The following is a 20,065-nucleotide window of genomic DNA, read 5'->3' on the forward strand; positions in this document are numbered from 1 at the left end:
TTATGTTTTTGGGGAGTCAGAAGTTATATATGAATTTTTAACTGGCATCCCTAACCCTTGCATTCTTTAAGGGTCAGCTGTATGTGCATTTTTTTCCCTTTTTACACAAAATTTTGCCTACTTTGTCAGATGTTTTTCTATCAACTAAGATGCTGGCTTTTGTGTTGCAGAATTCATTGATTTCTATTTTATTATTATTATTATTATTTTGGAGATGGAGTCTGGCTCTGTCGCCCAGGATGGAGGGCAGTGGCGCGCTCTTGGCTCAGTGCAACCTCCGCCTCCCAGGTTCAAGCGATTCTCCTGCCTCAGCCTCCCCAGTAGCTGGGACTACAGGCGCCCGCCACCACACCCGGCTAATTTTTTGTATTTTTAGTAAAGACGGGGTTTCACTGTGTTAGCCAGGATGGTCTAGAACTCCTGACATCATGATCCACCCACCTCGGCCTCCCAAAGTGCTGGGATTACAGGCGTGAGCCACCACACCCAGCTATTATTATTATTTTAAAATCAGGAATTGGTGTTGAATTTGTCAAATGTTTTTCAGCTTATGAACAATGGTCATTTTTTTCCTCCTTATATCTTATAGTATATCATTAATACTTTAAATTATAAAATATAACATTTTATTTGGACTTTCGGTTGATTTTCTGTTCTCAGTAATCAACAATTACAAACATTTCAAAACATTCCTTATGGTTTGCTTTTTCTCTCCAGATACAAACACATAAAGTTTCTCTTTGATTTTTTTTTTTTTTTTTTTTGAGACGGAATCTCGCTCTGTCACCCAAGCTGGAGTGCAGTGGCGCAATCTCGGCTCACTGCAAGTTCCGCCTCCCGGTTTCACGCCATTCTCCTGCCTCAGCCTCCCGTCTCTTTGATATTTTTTATGTAACATGTTTCAGAAATTCAGAAAAATGCTAAAGACTATTATGCTTTCTAAATTGACTTTCAGAGAATGGACTTTCCATGAATGTATTTGCTTTCCTAATTCCTTGAACAGTATGTTTAAGCTTAAAATTTTGGTTTTAAGACTATCTGCTATCTTACCATTGCATTTCAATAATTAGACATATCAGATACCATTTAAAAATGTTAAAGAATTCTTTTCTTTTTATAGTTTTCATCGTCACACAATGATGTACCTAACTTTGAGACTCCAAGGTAAGGTGGGAAATGAAAGACAATTTCTGGTGTTGTTTTGGGGGACCATGGGTAGTCGCAATGGCCAGATCAGGTTTGTACATCTCTCTAGGCCTCTAAGCATGTGAGAGCTGTTTGGGTTAAAGATGTATCTTGTCCCAGACTTTTCATTGTTCTCAGTAATTTAGAACTTGAAATTTGAGTAACTATAATTTGAAAACTGAGCCACTTGTGCAACTGAATTCAAGACTGTAAAAACGTTGTTTTCTTATCTAATGATGTAAAGCAGCTTCTAAATCTTTTGTCATCAGTTCTCCCCCTCCCCACTCCTTTCTCACTTCCGTTTGAGAGAAAAATGCTTTAGCATTATTTGCAAGCAAGTCTTATTTTCAACATTTTAGTAAAGACTAGAGTATAATACAAAGTGAAAATTCAGTACACTCCATACAGGTATTTCTTCTCCTTTAATTTATTTTTCCTCATTTACCAATTCTCTCCATCTCTTTTGACCTCAAAATTCTCTATCTGCTTGCCAAAAATTGTCCCTAGCTGCCTCCTTCCATTTCTAGCTGTGTGTGAGGTAGTCCACAGAAGCAGTACACTGAATAGTGCAGTTGCTGTGTTGATCATCCCTATGGCTATAGGTGGTTATTATATTTTGTGTGCCCTGAAAGGCTTAGGTGGTGTGTTCCATATACAATTTTAAGGCATTTACCCCACGTTTCTCTAAACAAAAAATTTTTAAAGCAATTATTTAAGAGTGGATATATGTTCTCTTTCACTTTACAAAAAATTTTGGAGGGAATCTGAGAGAAGTCATGGTTAGAGATTAGTAAAGTTGGAAAGTACTGCAAATTACCTAACCCAGCTCATTTACAAGTGAGAAAATCTGGGCACAGAGCGGTTAAATCACTTGCAGAGTAACATATAAGAAAAATAAACACATGAAGGAAGGATAAAGGAAAGGTCTGCATGAAGTGTAGTGATCTAGATTGGTGGCCAGAAATATAAGTGTGATTTTATTTTCAGTTCATGGCTATTTTTACCACAAGAGGAACACTGATCAGCCTAAATTGGTCAGGGAAACAGAGAAAAGTTTTGTCCTCAAAACATAGCTCACTGTCCAACTTGTTGTAAAAAAAATAAAATAAAGGTTAACTGTCATTATTCTCACTGTTATTGCTTGATTCCACTTCTCAAGGCCTAACCACACCACTATGTCTTGGCTTCTCTTTCACCCATCATCTGCCATTTTTGAGCATTGATTCTCCAATGCTTTGTGGACCCTTTCTACTCTCTTTAGGCTCAATTAATTCCTTTATTTTTTAATTAATTCACTGGCAGAATGTTTTCTCACATTTTTATAAGAGTGTTGGCTCTTGAAAGAGGTATTTATTACACATGTTCTTTAACTCCAAAGGAAACCAGAAAAAAACAAACGGGGACAAGAAATCAATTTTCAATTTTACAGGGATATTAACAGATGAAGTATGGTTAGAAAAAAATTTCCTGAAGCAAAATAACCACGCTGCCATTCAATCCTTGCCATTAATGCAGTTTGTCATAATACCAAATTAAATCCATTTTTAAAAAGTTCTGTGTTTTTTAAAACACATATTTTCCCTAAATTTAAGCAAAAGGAGAAGCTCTATTCAAGGCAATAAATTCTACTTACTATTTGTATGGCACTGTGGTGGGCCCTGAAAAGGATACTAAAATGAGTGAGTACCTGCCTTCAGTAGCTGAGTGTGTCTTGTTTTTCTTTCAGAAAGTTTTTGCACAGAAAGAAGTCTGGGGTCTGTGAGACAATCACACAAATTTCAACATTTCTGCCTCTTCTTCACCAGCAGGAATATGAGGCATCTGACACCGTTAGTGAGTTTCACACATTAATTCAACAGATATTTATTGAGTGCTTACTACAGACCTAGTGCAGGTCACTAACAAATCACAAAATCCCTGCCCCCATAGAATTTGTACTCTAGTTGGGGGATAATAAATGGAGAATAAGCACATGAGTAAATTATGTAAGTAATATAGAGAGAAACAAAGCAGAGGAGGAGCATAAGAAATTCTTGGTTTGGTGAGGTTGCAACTTCAAGCAGGGTTTCAAATAGGGTTGCCAGGGAGGGTCTCATTAGAAGGGGACCCGAAGTAATGCGCTGAGTGAAATAAAAGTGTTAGCCAGGAAGATACATTTGGCAAAGCATTCCAAGTAGACGGGACAGCAAGTGCCAAGGCCTCAGTTGGGAGTGTACCTGGCTTTTAAAAATATGAACTAAGAGCTAGGAGGCCAGTGTGGCTGCAACTGGCTAACTAGGGAGAAAGCAATAGGAGAAAATTTAAACCTTTAAGGGCTAGAGACTGGGCTTTACTCTGATGAAAATCCCTGGAGGCTTTTGTTGAGCAGAGGAGTGAAATGATCTGATTTACAGTTTAGGTTGTTAAACTTTAAACAAGTTAAATCTAATAAAGTTTATTTGCACGAGCGCACGTGCACACACACACACGATTTATGAGGCATTCATCAGGCAGCAGCACTTAACAGGGAGAGGTTCAGAGAGCTCTACCCAGCACTGTGGGCAGGCAGTATTTATAGACAGAAAAAGCAAGTGCCCCACAGAAACAGCTTGATTGCTTACAGTTGGGCTAGTCTTATTTGGGCAGGACATTATGACGTATTTGCCTTATATGCACATAGTCTGATCAGTTGGCAGCCTGTGATTGGCTGAAGCTCAGCTACTTGTCACAAGAATATACTCTCAGTTGCAGTTTATTTACATACTAAGTTAGGTTGCAGTTCCCTACATAGCAACTCAGAGTAGGGAGGAAATTTTAGGCCAAATTTAATTTAAATTATGTTGGAGCATGACCAAAGTTGGTCATGGCCAGAAGCTGAACACAGATATGGAAGCTAACACAATATCCAGTGGAGAGAGATTGTGGTAGAGTACATGGGGTGAAATGGTTGATTTCTGCATTTTTGTTGGTGACGCCATCAGGATTTGCTGAAGAACCAAATGTGTGATAGGAAAGGACAACACAAGGAGCTGCCAGCTTTGGAAACCAGTTCTACTCTCAGTATTACCTTTGCAAAAGATAGAGCTTTGTAAATTTCTAGATTCCTCGTTCTTATTATCCTAGACTATTTAACCAGAATCTCCAGGGTCGTGGCCCTGGAAACAATACGTTTAAAACTCTTCCCAAGGATCCTTCAGCAGCCAACTTGACTTTGGCTAAGGAGTCCGCCAGCTCTGGGCTCACTTGGGTTGTTTGCAAGGAAGAGCCCATGCCCAGAGTATAAATTGGGAGAACAGCGCTGTGCAAAGAGCGTGGGTTGGTGAGCTAGTGGATGGCGAGATTAATCTCACTCTGATCCCTAAAGCAGGGTGCAGTAATACTCTAAATGCCTCAAATGGGTTGGGAACCATGGAAGGATTCCCGGAGGAGCCCGATTTTAACGAAGCTTTTCTCAGGCCTTTGGTAGGAGGACAGAAACGAAGTTGAATGAAAAAGACAGTGGAGTGGGACTGAGAAATGACAACGGCCCACCACAGACCTCTCTCTTTCAAGGCCTGTGTCGTCAGGACGCAGGCCAGAAGAAGCCACGACGAGGCGCAGGCGCGACTCCACGAGGGCCACGCCCCTCCTAGAGAAGGACCGACCCGTTTTCCGCCCGCAGCGGAGCTTGGGTTTCCGGGAGGACCTGATTCTGCAAGGGACCAAACCGGATAGAGGTCGCGCGCCCTCTTTCGTCTGCTTTCCGGTTCACTAATACGCAAGTTCGCAGAAGGGGGGGGAAACGCGCCGTCCCTCTGCGCAGGCGCAGTCGGCGGTCGGCGTGGGGCGCTATGCCGGGGCAGCACGTTTCTCGAGTCCGGGCATTGTACAAGCGCGTCTTGCAGCTGCACCGTGTTCTGCCCCCGGACCTCAAATCCCTGGGCGACCAGTACGTGAAAGACGAATTTAGGAGACATAAGACCGTTGGTTCTGACGAGGCACAGCGTTTCTTGCAGGAATGGGAGGCAGGTGACGCTCCCTTTTCTTTGCCCAAGACCTTTGGGGTTCCTCGGTGTCCAGGTTTCTAGTTCCAGTCCCCCATGCGGGGTTAAACAGAGCAGCAACCTGTTCTGTTTGTATTAGCGTAATGCTGTTCAGGTAACACTTTCCAAAGTTTCTCCCACGGGTTTCTCACTAGAGCAGATCCTATTACTTCAGCGTCCCCAATTCAGTTCAACTTTTGAGCTCCTGCAGATGCCAGGTGCTCGAAGGGTGAGGGTAGGAGGTCACAAAAATGAGCAAGTCGTCGTTAAGTGCTCAAAGACCTCAGGAGCTTTTTGTCCTTTTAAGTGCCTTTGCACCTAGTAAGCGCCCATTAATAAATTAATGGTTCTCTTATTAGTTTTCAAATTTAAAGGCTTATTTCCGTAATTTATTATTTAATCTCAGCGCTTTTGGTTGGGTTTAAATAATTTTCTCACTTGGCTGATACAGAAATCAGATAACATGAAAAAGATTACAAAAGGTTGGAGATTACAAACTGTGAAGGAGAAAAATGCTGGTGGCAGTTAAGTCAGGCGAAAGTTGTTTCCTCCGGTCTCAAGTCCTTGTTACTTCGCCCTGCACCATTGCGCTAAATATTAAACAGACACATGCATTAGCAATAAGTCGTTTGACTTTTTTTTTTTTTTTTGAGTAAAGGAAAAAAGATATTCAGAGTATTTCGTGGGGCTCGGGGCCCTGCAGGATTGCCCCTAGTTTTCATTTGCAAATATAAATAAATGAATGGAATTAGAGATTGGAATGACAGCTCAGATATTTGAAAGCATGAGTTGGAGCTGATATGAAAATAGAGGTAAGCGATTCTTCGGCCTAAAAAGTTGAAGGGGAGATGACTGAAGTCTGCTTTTTAAAAAAAAATCAAAAGAATGGTTAGGGTGAACACAAACTTTGCACTGACTTCCAGAATTCTTTTTTGTATAATTATTGAAGCTTTTAAGAGCGACATTTAGAACAATCGGGAAATTTAGAACTTTCTTGAAAATCATGGTGTATTTGATGTAATTCGCTTGCCTGAAGCAGGGAAGTTGAAGCTTTTCAGACACAGAGCACTTTATTTTAATAAGGTAATTTGGTTTTGGAGCCTGAAGAACTGGATTCAGATTCAGTCTCTGACATTTTAAGTGTCAGATCACATAATTTTTCTAGTCTTATTTTCTCATCTATAAAATAATAAGTGTTTCTGCATCTCAAAATTTACGTATGTAAATGTATTTACAAGCACTTGTGTATTGCTAATTGTTATGAAACTATAAGATACTGTATTAAAGTATTTTACATCTTTCATGGTAGGTCATTTTGTGGCCGTACAGGAAGGAGAGTAGCTCTCTGTTGGGAGGAAATAAGGTTATTTTAAGAAGTCTTAAAATGTAAGCACATGGAAGCCTCTTTGGGAAAAAGTAGGAAAGAGTAGCAACTCAGAAAAAATTGATAATAGGTTGTAGGAGAGAGAGAGGGTATAAAAAAGAACTGCATAAATAAAAAATGTGTTAGTTGACCTGGTAGGCTTGGTAACTGGGATTGAGCTTTTTAAAACTTGGAATAATTTTAGACATACAGAAGAGTTAGAAAGACAGTAGAGAGTTCCCTACATCCTGTTTCCCCCTGTGTTAGCATCTTACATAATCAGGGTACAGTGATCAAAAACAAGAAATTAACATTGCTACAATACTGTTAACTACAGACTTTATTTACAATTTGCCAGCCCTTTCACTAATGTCCTTATTCTGTTCCAGGATCCAATGGGGATTCTACAATGCATTTAGTCATTCTTTTTCCTTAATCTCCATTCTGTGACAGTTGCTCCGTCTTCCTATCTTTCATTACCTTGATACTTTTTTGAAAAGTACTAGTCTGTTACTTTGTGGAATGTATCTCAATTTGAGTTTGTCTGATGTTTTCTCATGGTTAAATTGATGTTATGCATTACTGAGAATACCACATGGGCAAAGTGTTCGTCTCAACACTTAATGTCAGAGGGCACATGATACTAACATGACTTCTTACTGGTGATGATAACTGTGATCACTTGGTTAAAGTAATAATCCACGTGGTGTCTCTACTGTAAACTTACTATTTTCTCTTTTGAAATTAATACATATTTGGGGGTAGGTACTCTCAGGCTTTCAGATGATTACTAGTCTTAGCATTCATTGATGGATTTTGCCATTGTGTTCCAATGGTGGCTCTTTTGTTTCCCTCATTCCTTCTGAATTTATTAGTTGACACGCGTCTGTAGAGAACAGTTTTCCTGTCTTCCCCGACCATTGTTGATCTACTGGAATTAATGAATTGGCAGCTGGGTAAAGATAAATTTAAACATAGTAATCTCTTTGTATAACATAATTATCACAGTTACAAGGCAGCTTAATCTAAGCCTGGGAGTTAGACGTGGTAGGTTGGATCCTACCAGGAAAGATACTTGAAGAACTGGTCTTTTTGAAAGAGTAGGGCTAGAGAAGATGCTAATGATTGGAGGGGAGAAAAACCTGGCTAGAGAAGTTTTATCACCAGAGAGTAATATACTTAAGACTTCCAAGTCTTTTTCCCCCACACATGTTCTTCAAAATATCTAATTTATGATTATGTTATACTAGATACTGCTAGACATGACATGGATTTTTATGCCTTTATTTTTCAGTTAGTGCTCATTACAAACTTGGCACCTGTTGTTTGAATATAACTTAATGGTTACGTTTACATCAAACTAAGAGTAACTGTTGTGGACTTCTAACTTAATATGTAGAGTCTGGTCTACACGATCCCAGTCCCTCACACACATCTAAACTTAATTATGGACTTGAATGGATTCTGAATTTGTTTTACATCAGGGGCAACTTTGGGTATAGTTGCCACTGGAGAAAAGAAAGGGATCAAGAACACTAGAGGCCCCATATTTGGAAGAGAGTTCTCTAATTCTCTTCATTTGTGATCCTGGAAAACTGGCAATATAATAGTAGAGAGAATTCAGCTGGGGGGAGTTTTTGTTCAGGGACCAAGTGGGGCAACGTGGAAGGAAAGTATTTTAAGTATAGAAATGTAAAAGCATGTTTACAGAGTAAATAGTGAATTTATGTAATTTCTCACCATAAGAGAAAAAATTTAAGTTCAGGAAGAGTTTTTGGGAATCTATGAAGGGAGAATGTACGATAACTGGTTTGTAAAATGTGCATTGTAATCTCAACTCTTAGGAGGTAACTATTAGAAGTGAAATTGAGACTCCATAGATCAGGGGTCTTACTATGGCATTTTAAAAGTTCTGACTGTGCTCATTTTTGAGGAATAGTTGTTTAAGGCTTTCTATTTTTCTCTCTGTGCCTACCACTTATTTTCTAGGAAATCAGAATAAGCATTGAAGATTAAATAGATAAAACATGTTGGTGAGAGAATATGAGACAAAGAGCACAGAAGAGTGTGCTCTCAGGAGCTACCTGAAGAGACTTCATGTATTTTTCTTTTTCTGTCCCATGTATTTTTCTGAGTTGTCTCTTGCCTAGTTCCTGTTGTTTTTCTTAAGTACCTGTTCTGTGTCTGTTGGGGAATATTTTTTAACTGTTTTGTTTCTAGAAAAAGGCAGAAACATTTTTCAGATAGTTTTGATCACTTACTATTTCCAGACAATGTGCTAGGCATTTAAGACACAAAAATGAGTAATAAATGTATTTTACTTTCACAGTGTTCAAAGTTTAGTAGAAAAGGATAGACAATTGTAATATAGTATGAAAGAGTGTCTATTAAATGCTGTGGGATCAAGGAGTAATGGAGGAAGTTGAAAGCTACACAAGATGGTTAAGTCTTGAGTAGGTCAAATTTACCATATCAAAGAGAGAACCTTCTAGAAAGAGGGAATAACATATGCAGAGGCATCGAGGTAAGAAACAGTATGAGGTTTTTTGTTTTTTTTTTTTTTTTTTTTTTTTTGAGATGGAGTCTTCGCTCTATCGCCCAGGCTGGAGTGCAGTGGTGTGATCTCAGCTTCCTGCAAACTCCGCCTCCCAGGTTCATGCCATTCTCCTGCCTCAGCCTCCTGAGTAGCTGGGACTACAGGCGCCCACCACTGCGCCCAGCTAATTTTTTGTATTTTTAGTAGAGATGGGGTTTCACTGTGTTAGCCAGGATGGTATTGACCTCCCGACCTTATGATCCGCCCACCTGGGCCTCCCAAATGCTGGGATTACAGGCGTGAGCCACCGCGCCCGGCTGAAACAGTATGACTTTTTTCCAGGAACTGCAGTGTTGTGTTTGGAATTTAGTGTTTTACGCAGAAGATGAGGAAGAAATAAAGCTAAAGAGGTGGCAGGAGACAGGATATTCTGCTAAGGGTTTTAAGTTTTTATTTTGAATCGTTGAAGGCTTTGTAAATGGTGGAAATGACTTAAATTACATTCTAGAAAGATCATGTTAGCAGCAATATAGAGGAATAATTGAAGTAAAAGCCAGATTGAAAGTAGGGAGAACTGTTAGTAGATGGATGTAGTAATCCCAGTCTCAAATAGGTATATACCTAAACCAAGACAGAGGCCTTGAAAATGGAGGATATAGATTTATGAGGTTTTTTTTTTTTTTCTTTTAAAGTAGAGTGGAACTTGACTTGTTGACTAATACAGTATTAGTGAAGGAGAAGAAAACAGAATGGATAACTCTCAGGTTTGGAGCATGATACCAGTAACCAGAATAGTCATATAGGAGGAACAGATTGGGAATGAGTTCAGTTTGGTGTGCTTTGTGCTAAAAATTCTCATGGACAGTTAAGTGAAGATGTTCAGAGAGATATGTGTTGGTCTGATACTCAGGAGACAGATTGTGGCTGGAGACAGAGATTTGGAAGTTATTACCTGTAGTTGGTAGACTAAAGATGTGGGTGGAAGTGCCCCTTTTGGGTATAAGTTGGTCAAAGATAGAACATTAACATTTAGGAGTTAAGAGAATGAAAGTAGTTGTATAGTGCTGGAATTTTTCTTTTCTTTTTTTTTTTCCATCTGTATGTAGTTGTTCCTAGCTACTGCTGCAATGTAAGTACTTTTTTACTTTTTAAAATTTTATTTTAAGTTCTGGGATACATGTGCTGAACATGCAGGTTTGTTACATAGGTATACATGTACCATGGTGGTTTGCTATACCTATCAACCCATCATGTAGGTTTTAAGCCCTGCATGCATTTGGTATTTGTCCTAATGCTCTACCTCCTCTTTCCCCCCACCCCCTTAAAGGCCCAGGTATGTGATGTTCCCCTCCCTGTGTCCATGTGTTCTCATTGTTCAATTCCCACTTAGGAGTGAGAACATGAGGTTTTTGGTTTTCTGTTCCTGTATTAGTTTGCTGAGGATGATGGTTTCCAACTTCATTCATGTCCCAGCAAAGGACATAAACTCATTCTTTTTTATGGCTGCATAGTATTCCATGATGTATATGTTCCACATTTTCTGTATCCAGCCTATCATTGATGGATATTTGGGTTGGTTCCAAGTCTTTGCTATTGTAAATAGTGCTGCAGTAAACATACATGTGCATGTGTGTTTATAGTAGAATGATTTATAATCCTTTGGGTATATACCCAGTAGTGGGATTGCTGGGTCAAATGGTATTTCTGGTTCCAGATCCTTGAGGAATTGCCACACTGTCTTCCACAATGGTTGAAGTAATTTACACTCCCACCAACAGTGTAAAAGTGTTCCTATTTCTCCACATCCTCTCCAGCATCTGTAGTTTCCTGACGTTTTAATGATTGCCATTCTAACTGGCGTGAGATGGTATCTCATTGTGGTTTTGATTTACATTTCTCTAATGACCAGTGATGATGAGCTTTTCTTCATGTTTGTTTACTGCATAAATGTCTTTTTTTTTTTTGAGAAGGTTGTGTTCATATCCTTCGCCCACTTTTGGATGGGGTTTTTTTTTTTTCTTGTAAATTTGTTTAAGTTCCTTGTAGATTCTGGATAGTAGCCCTTTGTCAGATGGATAGATTGCAAAAATTTTCTCCCATTCTGTAGGTTGCCTGTTCACTCTGATGGTAGTTTCTTTTGCTGAGCAGAAGCTCTTTAATTTAATTAGATCTCATTTGTCAATTTTGGCTTTCGTTGCCATTGCTGTTGGTGTTTTAGTCATGAAGTCTTTGCCCATGCCTATGTCCTGGATGGTATTGTCTAGGTTTTCTTCTAGGGTTTTTATGGTTTTAGGTTTTACAATTAAGTCTTTAATCCATCTTGAGTTGGTTGTAAAGTGTAAGGAAGGGGTCCAGTTTCTGTTTTTTGCATATGGCTAGCCAGTTTTCCCAGCACCATTTATTAAATAGGGAATCCTTTCCCCATTGCTTGTTTTTGTCAGGTTTGTCAAAGATGAGATGGTTGCAGATGTGTGGTGTTATTTCTGAGGCCTCTGTTTTGTTCCATTCATCTATATGTCTGTTTTGGTGCCAGTATCATGCTCTTGTGGTAACTGTAACCTTGTAGTAATAGTTTGAAGTCAGGTAGAGTGATGCCTTGAGCCTTGTTCTTTTTGCTTAGGATTGTCTTGGCTATGCGGGCTCTTTTTTGGTTCCATATGAAATTTAAAGTAATTTTTTTTCTAGTTCTGTGAAGAAAGTCAATGGTAGCTTGATAGGAATAGCATTGAATGTATAAATTACTTTGAGCAGTATGGCCATTTTAGCAATATTAATTCTTCCCATCCATTAGCATGGAAGGTTTTTCCATTTGTTTGTGTCCTCTCTTACTTCTTTGAGCAGTGGTTTGTAGTTCTCCTTGAAGAGGTCCTTTGTGTCTCTTGTAAGTTGTATTTCTAGGTATTTTATTTTCTTTGTAGCAATTGTGAATGGGAGTTCACTCATGATTTGGCTCTCTGTCTATTATTGGTGTATAGGAATGCATGTGATTTTTGCACATTGATTTCATATCCTGAGACTTTGCTGAAGTTGTTTATCAGCTTAAGGAGTTTTTGGGCTGAGACGATGGGGTTTTCTAAATACACAATCAGGTCATCTGCAAACAGTTTGACTTCCTCTCTTCTTATTTGAATAAGTTTTATTTTTTTCTCTTGCCTGATTGCTCTGGCCAGAACTTCCAATACTACGTTGAATAGGAGTGGTGAGGGAGGTCATCATTGTCTAGTGCTGGTTTTCAAAGGGAATGCTTTATCATTTTTATTGTGTCTGTTTGATTCTTCTCTCTTTTCTTCTTTATTAGTCTGGCCAGCGGTCTATTTTGTTAATCTTTTCAAAAAAACGGCTCCGATTCATGGATTTTTTTGAAGGGTTTTTCATGTCTCTCCTTCAGTTCTGGTCTGATCTTAGTTATTTCTTGTCTTCTGCTAGTTTTTGAATTTGTTTGCTCTTGTTTCCCTAGTTCTTTTAATTGTGATGGTAGGGTGTCAATTTTAGGCGTTTCTCACTTTCTGATGTGGGCATTTAGTGCTATAAATTTCCCTCTAAACACTGCTTTAGCTGTGTCCCAGAGATTCTGGTACATTGTCTCTTTGTTCTCATTGGTTTCAAAGAAACCACTTTCAGGAACCTCAATCAATCGTAGGCTTGGTCTTTTCACATAGTCCCATATTTCTTGGAGTCTTTGTTCGTTCTTTTTCATTCTTTTTTCTCTAATATTGTCTCCATGCCTTATTTCAGTAAGTTGATCTTCAATCTCTGATATCCTTTCTTCCTCTTTGTTGATTTGGCTCTTGATACTTGTGTATGCTTCATGAAGTTTTCATGCTGTGTTTTTCATCTCCATCAGGTCATTTATGTTCTTCTCTAAACTGGTTATTGTGTTAGCAGTTCCTGTAACCTTTTGTCAGAGTTCTTAGCTTCCTTGCATTGGGTTAGAACATGCCTCCGTAGCTCAGAGGAGTTTGTTATTGCCTACCTTCTGAAGCCTACTTCTGTCAATTCATCAAACTCACTCTCCATCCAGTTTTGTGTCCTTGCTGGAGAGGAGTTGCAATCATTTGGACGAGAAGAAGCATTCTGGTTTTTGGAATTTGCAGCATTTTTGTGCTGGTGTTTCCTCATCTTCATGGATTTACTTTGGATGGGGTTTTGTATGAGGGTCTTTTTTGTTGATGTTCATGTTGCTGCTTTCTGTTTGTTTTTCTTCTAATAGGCCCCTCTTCTGCAGATCTGCTGCAGTTTGCTGGAGGTCTACTCCAGACCCTATTTGCCTGGGTATCACCAGCAGAGGCTGCAGAACAGCAAAGATTGCTGCCTGCTCTTTCCTCTGGAAGCTTCGTCCCAGAGGGGCACCAGCCTGATGCCAGCCAGAGCTCTCCTGTATGAGGTGTCTGTCAACCCCTGTTGTGAGGTCTCTTCCAGTCAGGAGGCATGGGGGTCAAAGACCCAGTTGAGGAAGCAGTCTGTCCCTTAGTGGAGCTCAAGCACCGTCCTGCGAAAGCCCTCCTTGTCAGCATCCGCTGCTCTCTTCAGAGCCGTCAGGCAGGAACATTTAAGTCTGCTGAAGCTGTGCCCACAGCTGCCCCTTCCCCCAGGTGCTGTGGCCCAGGGAGATGGGAGTTTTATCTGTAAGCCCCTGATTGGGGCTGCTGCCTTTGTTTCAGAGATGCCCTGCCCAGTGAGGAGGAATCTAGAGAGGCAGTCTGGCCACAGCTGCTTTGCTGCGTTACGTTGAGTTCCTCCCAGTCCTTAGTACTGTCAGAGGAAAACAGCCTACTCAAGCCTCAGTAATGGCAGATGCCCCTCCCCCCACCAAGCTGTGTCATCCCTGGTCGACTTCAGACTTGTGCTGGCAGCGAGAAATTCAAGCCAGTGGTTCTTAGCTTGCTGGCCTTCATGGGAGTGGGACCTGCTGAGCGAGACCACTTGGTTCCCTGGCTTCAGCCCCCTTTCCAGGCGAGTGAACGGTTCTGTCTTGCCTGGGTTCCAGGCACCACTGGAGTACCGAAAAAAAAAAAAAAAAAAAACCCTGCAGCTAGCTCGGTGTCTGCCCGAATAGCTGCCCAGCTTTGAGCTTGAAACTCAGGGCCTTGGTGGTGTAGACACACAAGGGAATCTCCTGGTCTTCGGATTACAAAAATCATGGGAAAAGCATAGTATCTGGGCCGGATAGCACAGTCCCTCATGGCTTCCCTTGGCTGGGAAAGGGAGCCCCTCACCTCCCCCCAACTCCTTGCGCTTCCTGGGTGAGGCAGCACCCCATGCTGCTTCTGCTCGCCCTCCATGGGCTGCACCCACTGCCTAACCAGTCCCAGTGAGATGAACAGGGTACCTTAGTTGGAAATGGAGAAATCATTGGAGAAATCAAATGGAGAAATGTATTGGTCTTGCTTGGAGCTGCCAACCAGAGCTGTTCCTATTTGGCTATCTTGCCAGATCCAAGAGAATCCATTTTCTTTTTCTTCTCTTCAAGTAAAGGCAATGATCCCGGTATCATGGACTGACTGTAACTGCTCTTCTTGATTATGTTCAATTCTTTATACTTGTGTGATAATTTAGTTATTATAACATTTTCTTTCCCATTTTATTTTGTTGCATTTGTTCGAGAGGAGGAAATGCTTCAGACTTCAGGTAGCCATCCCTTTGTAACTCTCATGGGATGTCTTATATATGATTTTGAAGTGGATCATCATTTGTATGTATGTATCATATATACACATGTATTATTAAGTGGCATGTCACCTATATTTAGAGTTTCCTTAGTATAATTAGGATTGGATGGGTATTTGGCTAGTTTTTATAAATGTATGCTTCTCTTACCTAATTTGTGGACCTCATTTTGTTGCTCTTGAACATCTTGATTTATAGTTTTAGCTTGCAGGAGAAAAGGAATGAATTGCTTCTCTGTTTAGTGAATGGATTGTATGTGTCAGGGATACATTTCCCAAGTATGAGTGGGTCAGTTGGGTCTCAGTCAAATTGTTAATTCTGCATTTTACTCATTGTCGGTGTTTTTGTGATGGTTTATTGAATGGTGATTTGTCACACATATATGTTTTCTACATCAAATTTTTTTTGTTTTTTGTTTTTTGTTTTGACTGAGTCTCCCTCTGTCACTGAGGCTGGAGTGCAGTGGCACTGCGTCGGCTCACTGCAACCTCCTTCTCCTGGGTTCAAGCAGTTCTCCTGCCTCAGCCTCCCAAGTAGCTGGGATTACAGGCGTCCACCACCACATCTGGCTAGTTTTTATATTTTTAGTAGAGATGGGGTTTCACCATGTTGGCCAGGCTGGTCTCAAACTCCTGACGTCAAGTGATCCACTTGCCTCGGCCTCCCAAAGTCAAGTTTTAACTTTTAAAACATTTTAACCATACTGTGGTCCTTAACTAATGGTTTAAAAAGGGGTACAAGAGAAGATGCAAAACAGTTTATCCTTGCAACATAGAATGTTTTCTACTTTTTCATGTCTGAAACACTTGCATTATTAGTGAAGCTTTTAAGATATTACTACTTAGGAATATTTAATTTTTATTGGTGTTATAAAATGTGTTATAACAATACTCATGATAAAGTAACAAAGTAAAAATTATAGTTTGATCAATATTGCATATATTATTGACTTTATGGTATGTTACTAGAATACAGGTGTATGTTTCTTTTATTTAAATGATTCAAAATTTTCAGATTTAAAATAATGGTAATAGCATGATAATGTTAATATGCTAGTGGTCATAGTTCTGAAACATTGTGTGTGTAGAGGTATGTGTATAGGTAATGTGCAATCTTAAAATTTGAAGTTTTTGTACAAAATTTAAGGTGATAAAAATTATATATGCATGAAAGGAAAATAAAAAGAAATTAAAATTCATGAAAAATATGGGAAAGAATATGTGGATAATATTAATTTTCCTTATTCTTACTATTTTATTAAATAAATGTAGTTTATGGTTGCTTAATAAGAACACTGTATACAACTGAAGTTTTACATAGGGAGTAGAATTAACCGAAAGAGAGCTTCTGATTGTTTTGTTAAGCCCCTGTTTTTCAGTTGGTGCACTTTTTTTTCCCTTTGAGATAGGATCTTGCTCTGTTGCCCAGTCTGCTCTCGAACTCCTAGGCTCAAGTGATCCTCCTGCCTCAGCCTCCTTAGTAGCAGAGATTAACTTTTTTCTTAAATTGAAGTAGTAGATACATATGGCTTAGAATAATTAATTAGTGTAGAAGGGCTTATAATAAAAAGCAGTGTACTCTTTCCTGTTTATCTCTTCAAAGGGGACATTTTTTGTTTTATTTTGGTCTCTTTCATGTTCCAAATGTCTTGAGAATTTTGGTTATCTGTCCATATTTATGAATAAAACAATAAGAAACTAACCAAGAACTATACATATAGATAGGCTTGTTGATTGGGAAATTACTTTTAGGTTAATCTTGCCTGTATTTGCTTCCTGCTCCTGATTTCCTACCTACCTGGTGTTTGAGTTCACTTGGTTTTGGCAGCTTGGCTGTCTCTTTAGGTGTATTCTCTGTTTGTATTCGGAACTGTGGCCTCCTGTGTCTGCTTTGCTTCATTATTTACACTGTTCTGCTTTCCATCTTCAGAAAATCTGTTGAAATTGCTTGGCCGCTAATGGCTCCATTCTTGTTCTCTAGTCATTATGGATTATTCCTTTTAAAAATTGCTTTACTGCTAGTTTAGTCTGGCTTTGGAAGGGAGAGGAGATAAAAAAATAAGCTCTCGTGATATCCCCAGTCTGCCATCTTTACTTGGAAATCCTTTCATGTTAAAGATGAAGAAACTAAGGCCTATAGAAGTAAAATGACTTGTTTGATACTGATGCAGGATTTTTTCAGTCCCGCTTTGCCAGCCGGAAATCTCTGGCCGGCAGCACCCCTGCCCAGGCCTCACTTAGTTCTGAGCTGGCCACTAGTCTCTATGCTCTGCCCACCCAGGCTGGCAGGCTGCGCTCAGCTTATGCTACCAGCCTGGATCCCATGTCTGCTGAGGGCGAGCCAGGCACAGAGCAGCAAAGGATATGTGAGCAAGCGAGTGTGGGATCCAGCCATGGTGCACAGCCAGGTGTGCCGGCTGCTGTGGTGGGTCTGCAGTGGGATGGGCAGCTTCAGGCACTGGCTTCGTGCGAGGCCGTGGCTGGACCAGGCATACCACAGCAGCTTCCACCTTGGGTGCCAGTATCAGGATGAGGAGAAGGCAGTGGAGCCCGAAAACTTGGAGATGCCAGGAACTGTGGAGCCCCAAAGGGGGCATTACAGCACGTGAAATCTCGTCTCTATTAAAAATATAAAAACTATCTGGATGTGGTGGTGGATGCCTGTAATCCCAGCTACTCAGGAGGCTAAGGCAGGAGAATTGCTTGAATCCTGGAGAAGGTGGTTGCAGTGAGCCCACACAGTGCCACTGCACTCCAGCCTCGGTGACGGAGTGATCTCAAAAAAAAAAAAAAAAAAAAAAAAAACCTTGATGTAGAAAACATATATGTGTGACAAATCACCATTCAATAAACCATCACAAAAACACTGACAATGAGTAAACAAGATAGCTTATTTCTGCTGTCTGCAGCCTAGCAAACTGGGGCATGTTACAGCTCTGGCTCGGGAAGTCCTGGGGTCTGGTCCCCCAGAAGGGTCCTAGCTCTTCTTTTGTAGTCCAGCTGGTGGGAGTGTGTCACTGCCTGCAGCTGGGTGAGCTGATCAGCTTGTTCATGTTATAGCTTGTTCATTCCTACTGCCCTGCTCTGGCCTGTGGCTCTTGGGCTGGCCCCGCCCCTCCAATACTTCCTGTCACGTGTGGCCGCAGCCCTGTGATGGCAGAGGGTGGGAGGGCTACAACCATTTGGCAGGTCCCAGGTTCTTGTCCCGCATCCAAGAAGAATAGGGTTATGGGGACAACCACATAGTGAGTAAGGTGGAGAAGAGTTTTATTCCAGTCTCCACACAAGAGGGGACCTGAAGTGGATAGTATTCCCTACCTGAAGGGGGATAGTCTCCACCTGTGGCTGAGTCCAGGGGTTTTTATGGGCTCAGAATGGAGGAGTGTATGCTGATTGGTCCATGGGCAGGCCTGGAAAAAACACCATTTGATTGGCTGAAAAGGCAGGGAGGAAGTTCTCTATCTGGTCATGGACTTTGCCAGGAACTGGCAGCTCGGTTTTCAGGCTCCAGGCTGTTTTTGGCTTGAAAGTCAGTTTCATTGGACCTGCCCTTGTCTGCCTAGGAATTTGTCTGTCTCCTGCTGCTATCAGTATCATATAGCTAGATAGGACAAAAATGTTGTGTTCTTAGTTTATGAAGGTCTAGTCAAGATTTAAAATTAGTGTTTCCAAAAAACTATTAAACTTTTGTGCTGTAAGATGATTACAGATTTTTTCCTTTGAATCTTGCTTGTTTGCTTGTTACAATTTGTCTATTTGATTCTTCAGTTTTTATATTTTTCCTGAGGGAAAAGATATCTTCTTAATCATCTTTTTATCTTCTACACTTCTAGCACAATATCTTGTAAATCAGTATCTAAATATTATTTAAGTAATAATTTGTTTTTATGTTTATTAGCCTGAAGTGCTAATTGCCTGATATTTCTATTTGAAAGATTGTTTTCAGTAATGAGATGAGAATGGAAATTGCTGGGCTGTAACTGTTAAACTTTTTAAATAATCAGGCACATATTTGTTTTCTGTGTGATTTTTTGAAAGGTTTCTTTGGGCCTTAGTTGTCTCAAGAGGGAAAATATATTTTACCCCTGAATTAGGGATGGACCAAAAGTTCCTTTTTACCTCTTAAGATGTGATTATATTATGAGGTGAGTTAAACTATTGAATCAAATGGCTTGGTTAAATTATAAAGACAAATAGAATGTTTGGGATTAATATGTGATTGGTCACATTAATATGAAAAGAACTTATTTAGCTCAATAGGAAAAAACTTAAAGCTTTACTAAAAGAAATGGGCAAAAGAGACTCTAATAGGTCATTCTGTGATTTACGTACAAAGATGTTAATTGCTGTGTTGCATATCTATAGTAAAGTGAGAATTTTAAATTACTGTAGATATCCAATGATAGAATAATGAAATTATAGCCACATGATGGATGGGTTAGTATGCAGTTATTAGAAATGGTGTTTCAGAAGAACTAATAACATGGAAAAACTGTAACATAATTACATATAAACTTTATCTTTGGATGATAAGATTAAGAATGATTGTAATTTTCTTCTGTGTACCTCAGATTTTCTTGATTATCTGCAAAAATCAGGTGTTACTTTAGTAATTATAAGAAAGTTATTAAGGATAATTTTTAAAATGCACTGGATGTAGTTAATATTTTTACCAGTCTTTTTCACAAAGGACTTGAGGCAGACATGCTCAGTGAGTCAGTTACTAGCGCCTTATATATACATTTCCTAATTTTGCCTTTAAAATTTTGTAGGTTCAACTCAGACTTTTTCATGTTTAATAAATGTTAATGTCATCTATATATTTTGTATGATTTCTTGTTGAGTTTTGTAAATGAAATAAATGAAAATCTAAACGTGTAGATTCAAAATGTATCTAAATATTTCTTTTTTACGTAACCGTTAGAAAAAATATTTGGAGTCTTTAGGGCTCTAAACTGAGATCAGAAAATCATCATGGTTATCTATTTGGTACCTATCATCACATCAGTGTCATCTATCTGGTCTAGTATTATGTCTTGTTAAGCAATGTGAATAATCTTATGTTTAATTTCTTAGAGATCATACTTAAATATTCAATGATTTTCCACTAAACTTGATAAAAATTAAGTTACCATGTAGTAACTGTATTCCATTTTAATTTTTTACCTTTTTCCCCTATGTTTTATAGAAGGTGAATGAAGGCTGTCAGTGAGGTAGGATTGGGAGGGGATATAGGTTAACTGTTGATTTGTCTTCTTCTGACACATCAATCAGGGAGGGTGGAAGACAGGTAAATAGGCTCCGCTTGGCTTAG

The 20,065-nt window shown here is 39.6% G+C and overlaps 1 protein-coding gene across 2 annotated transcripts in view; it reads left to right on the forward strand.

Moving 5' to 3' along the window:
* Positions 1-4,930: 4,930 nt before the first annotated feature.
* Positions 4,931-20,065, forward strand: part of SDHAF3 (succinate dehydrogenase complex assembly factor 3) — a 64,082-nt gene continuing 48,947 nt past the window's right edge. The window contains exon 1 of one of the 2 annotated variants that reach the window (XM_055114728.1): positions 4,931-5,168. In XM_055114728.1, coding sequence (XP_054970703.1) covers positions 4,995-5,168 — 174 coding nt within the window. In that variant the 5' untranslated portion in view covers positions 4,931-4,994. The remainder of the gene's footprint in view (positions 5,169-20,065) is intronic. The other variant, XM_003809693.5, reaches the window with a different exon arrangement.

This window comes from Pan paniscus, chromosome 6 (assembly GCF_029289425.2).
Source record: "Pan paniscus chromosome 6, NHGRI_mPanPan1-v2.0_pri, whole genome shotgun sequence".
NCBI lineage: Eukaryota > Metazoa > Chordata > Mammalia > Primates > Hominidae > Pan > Pan paniscus.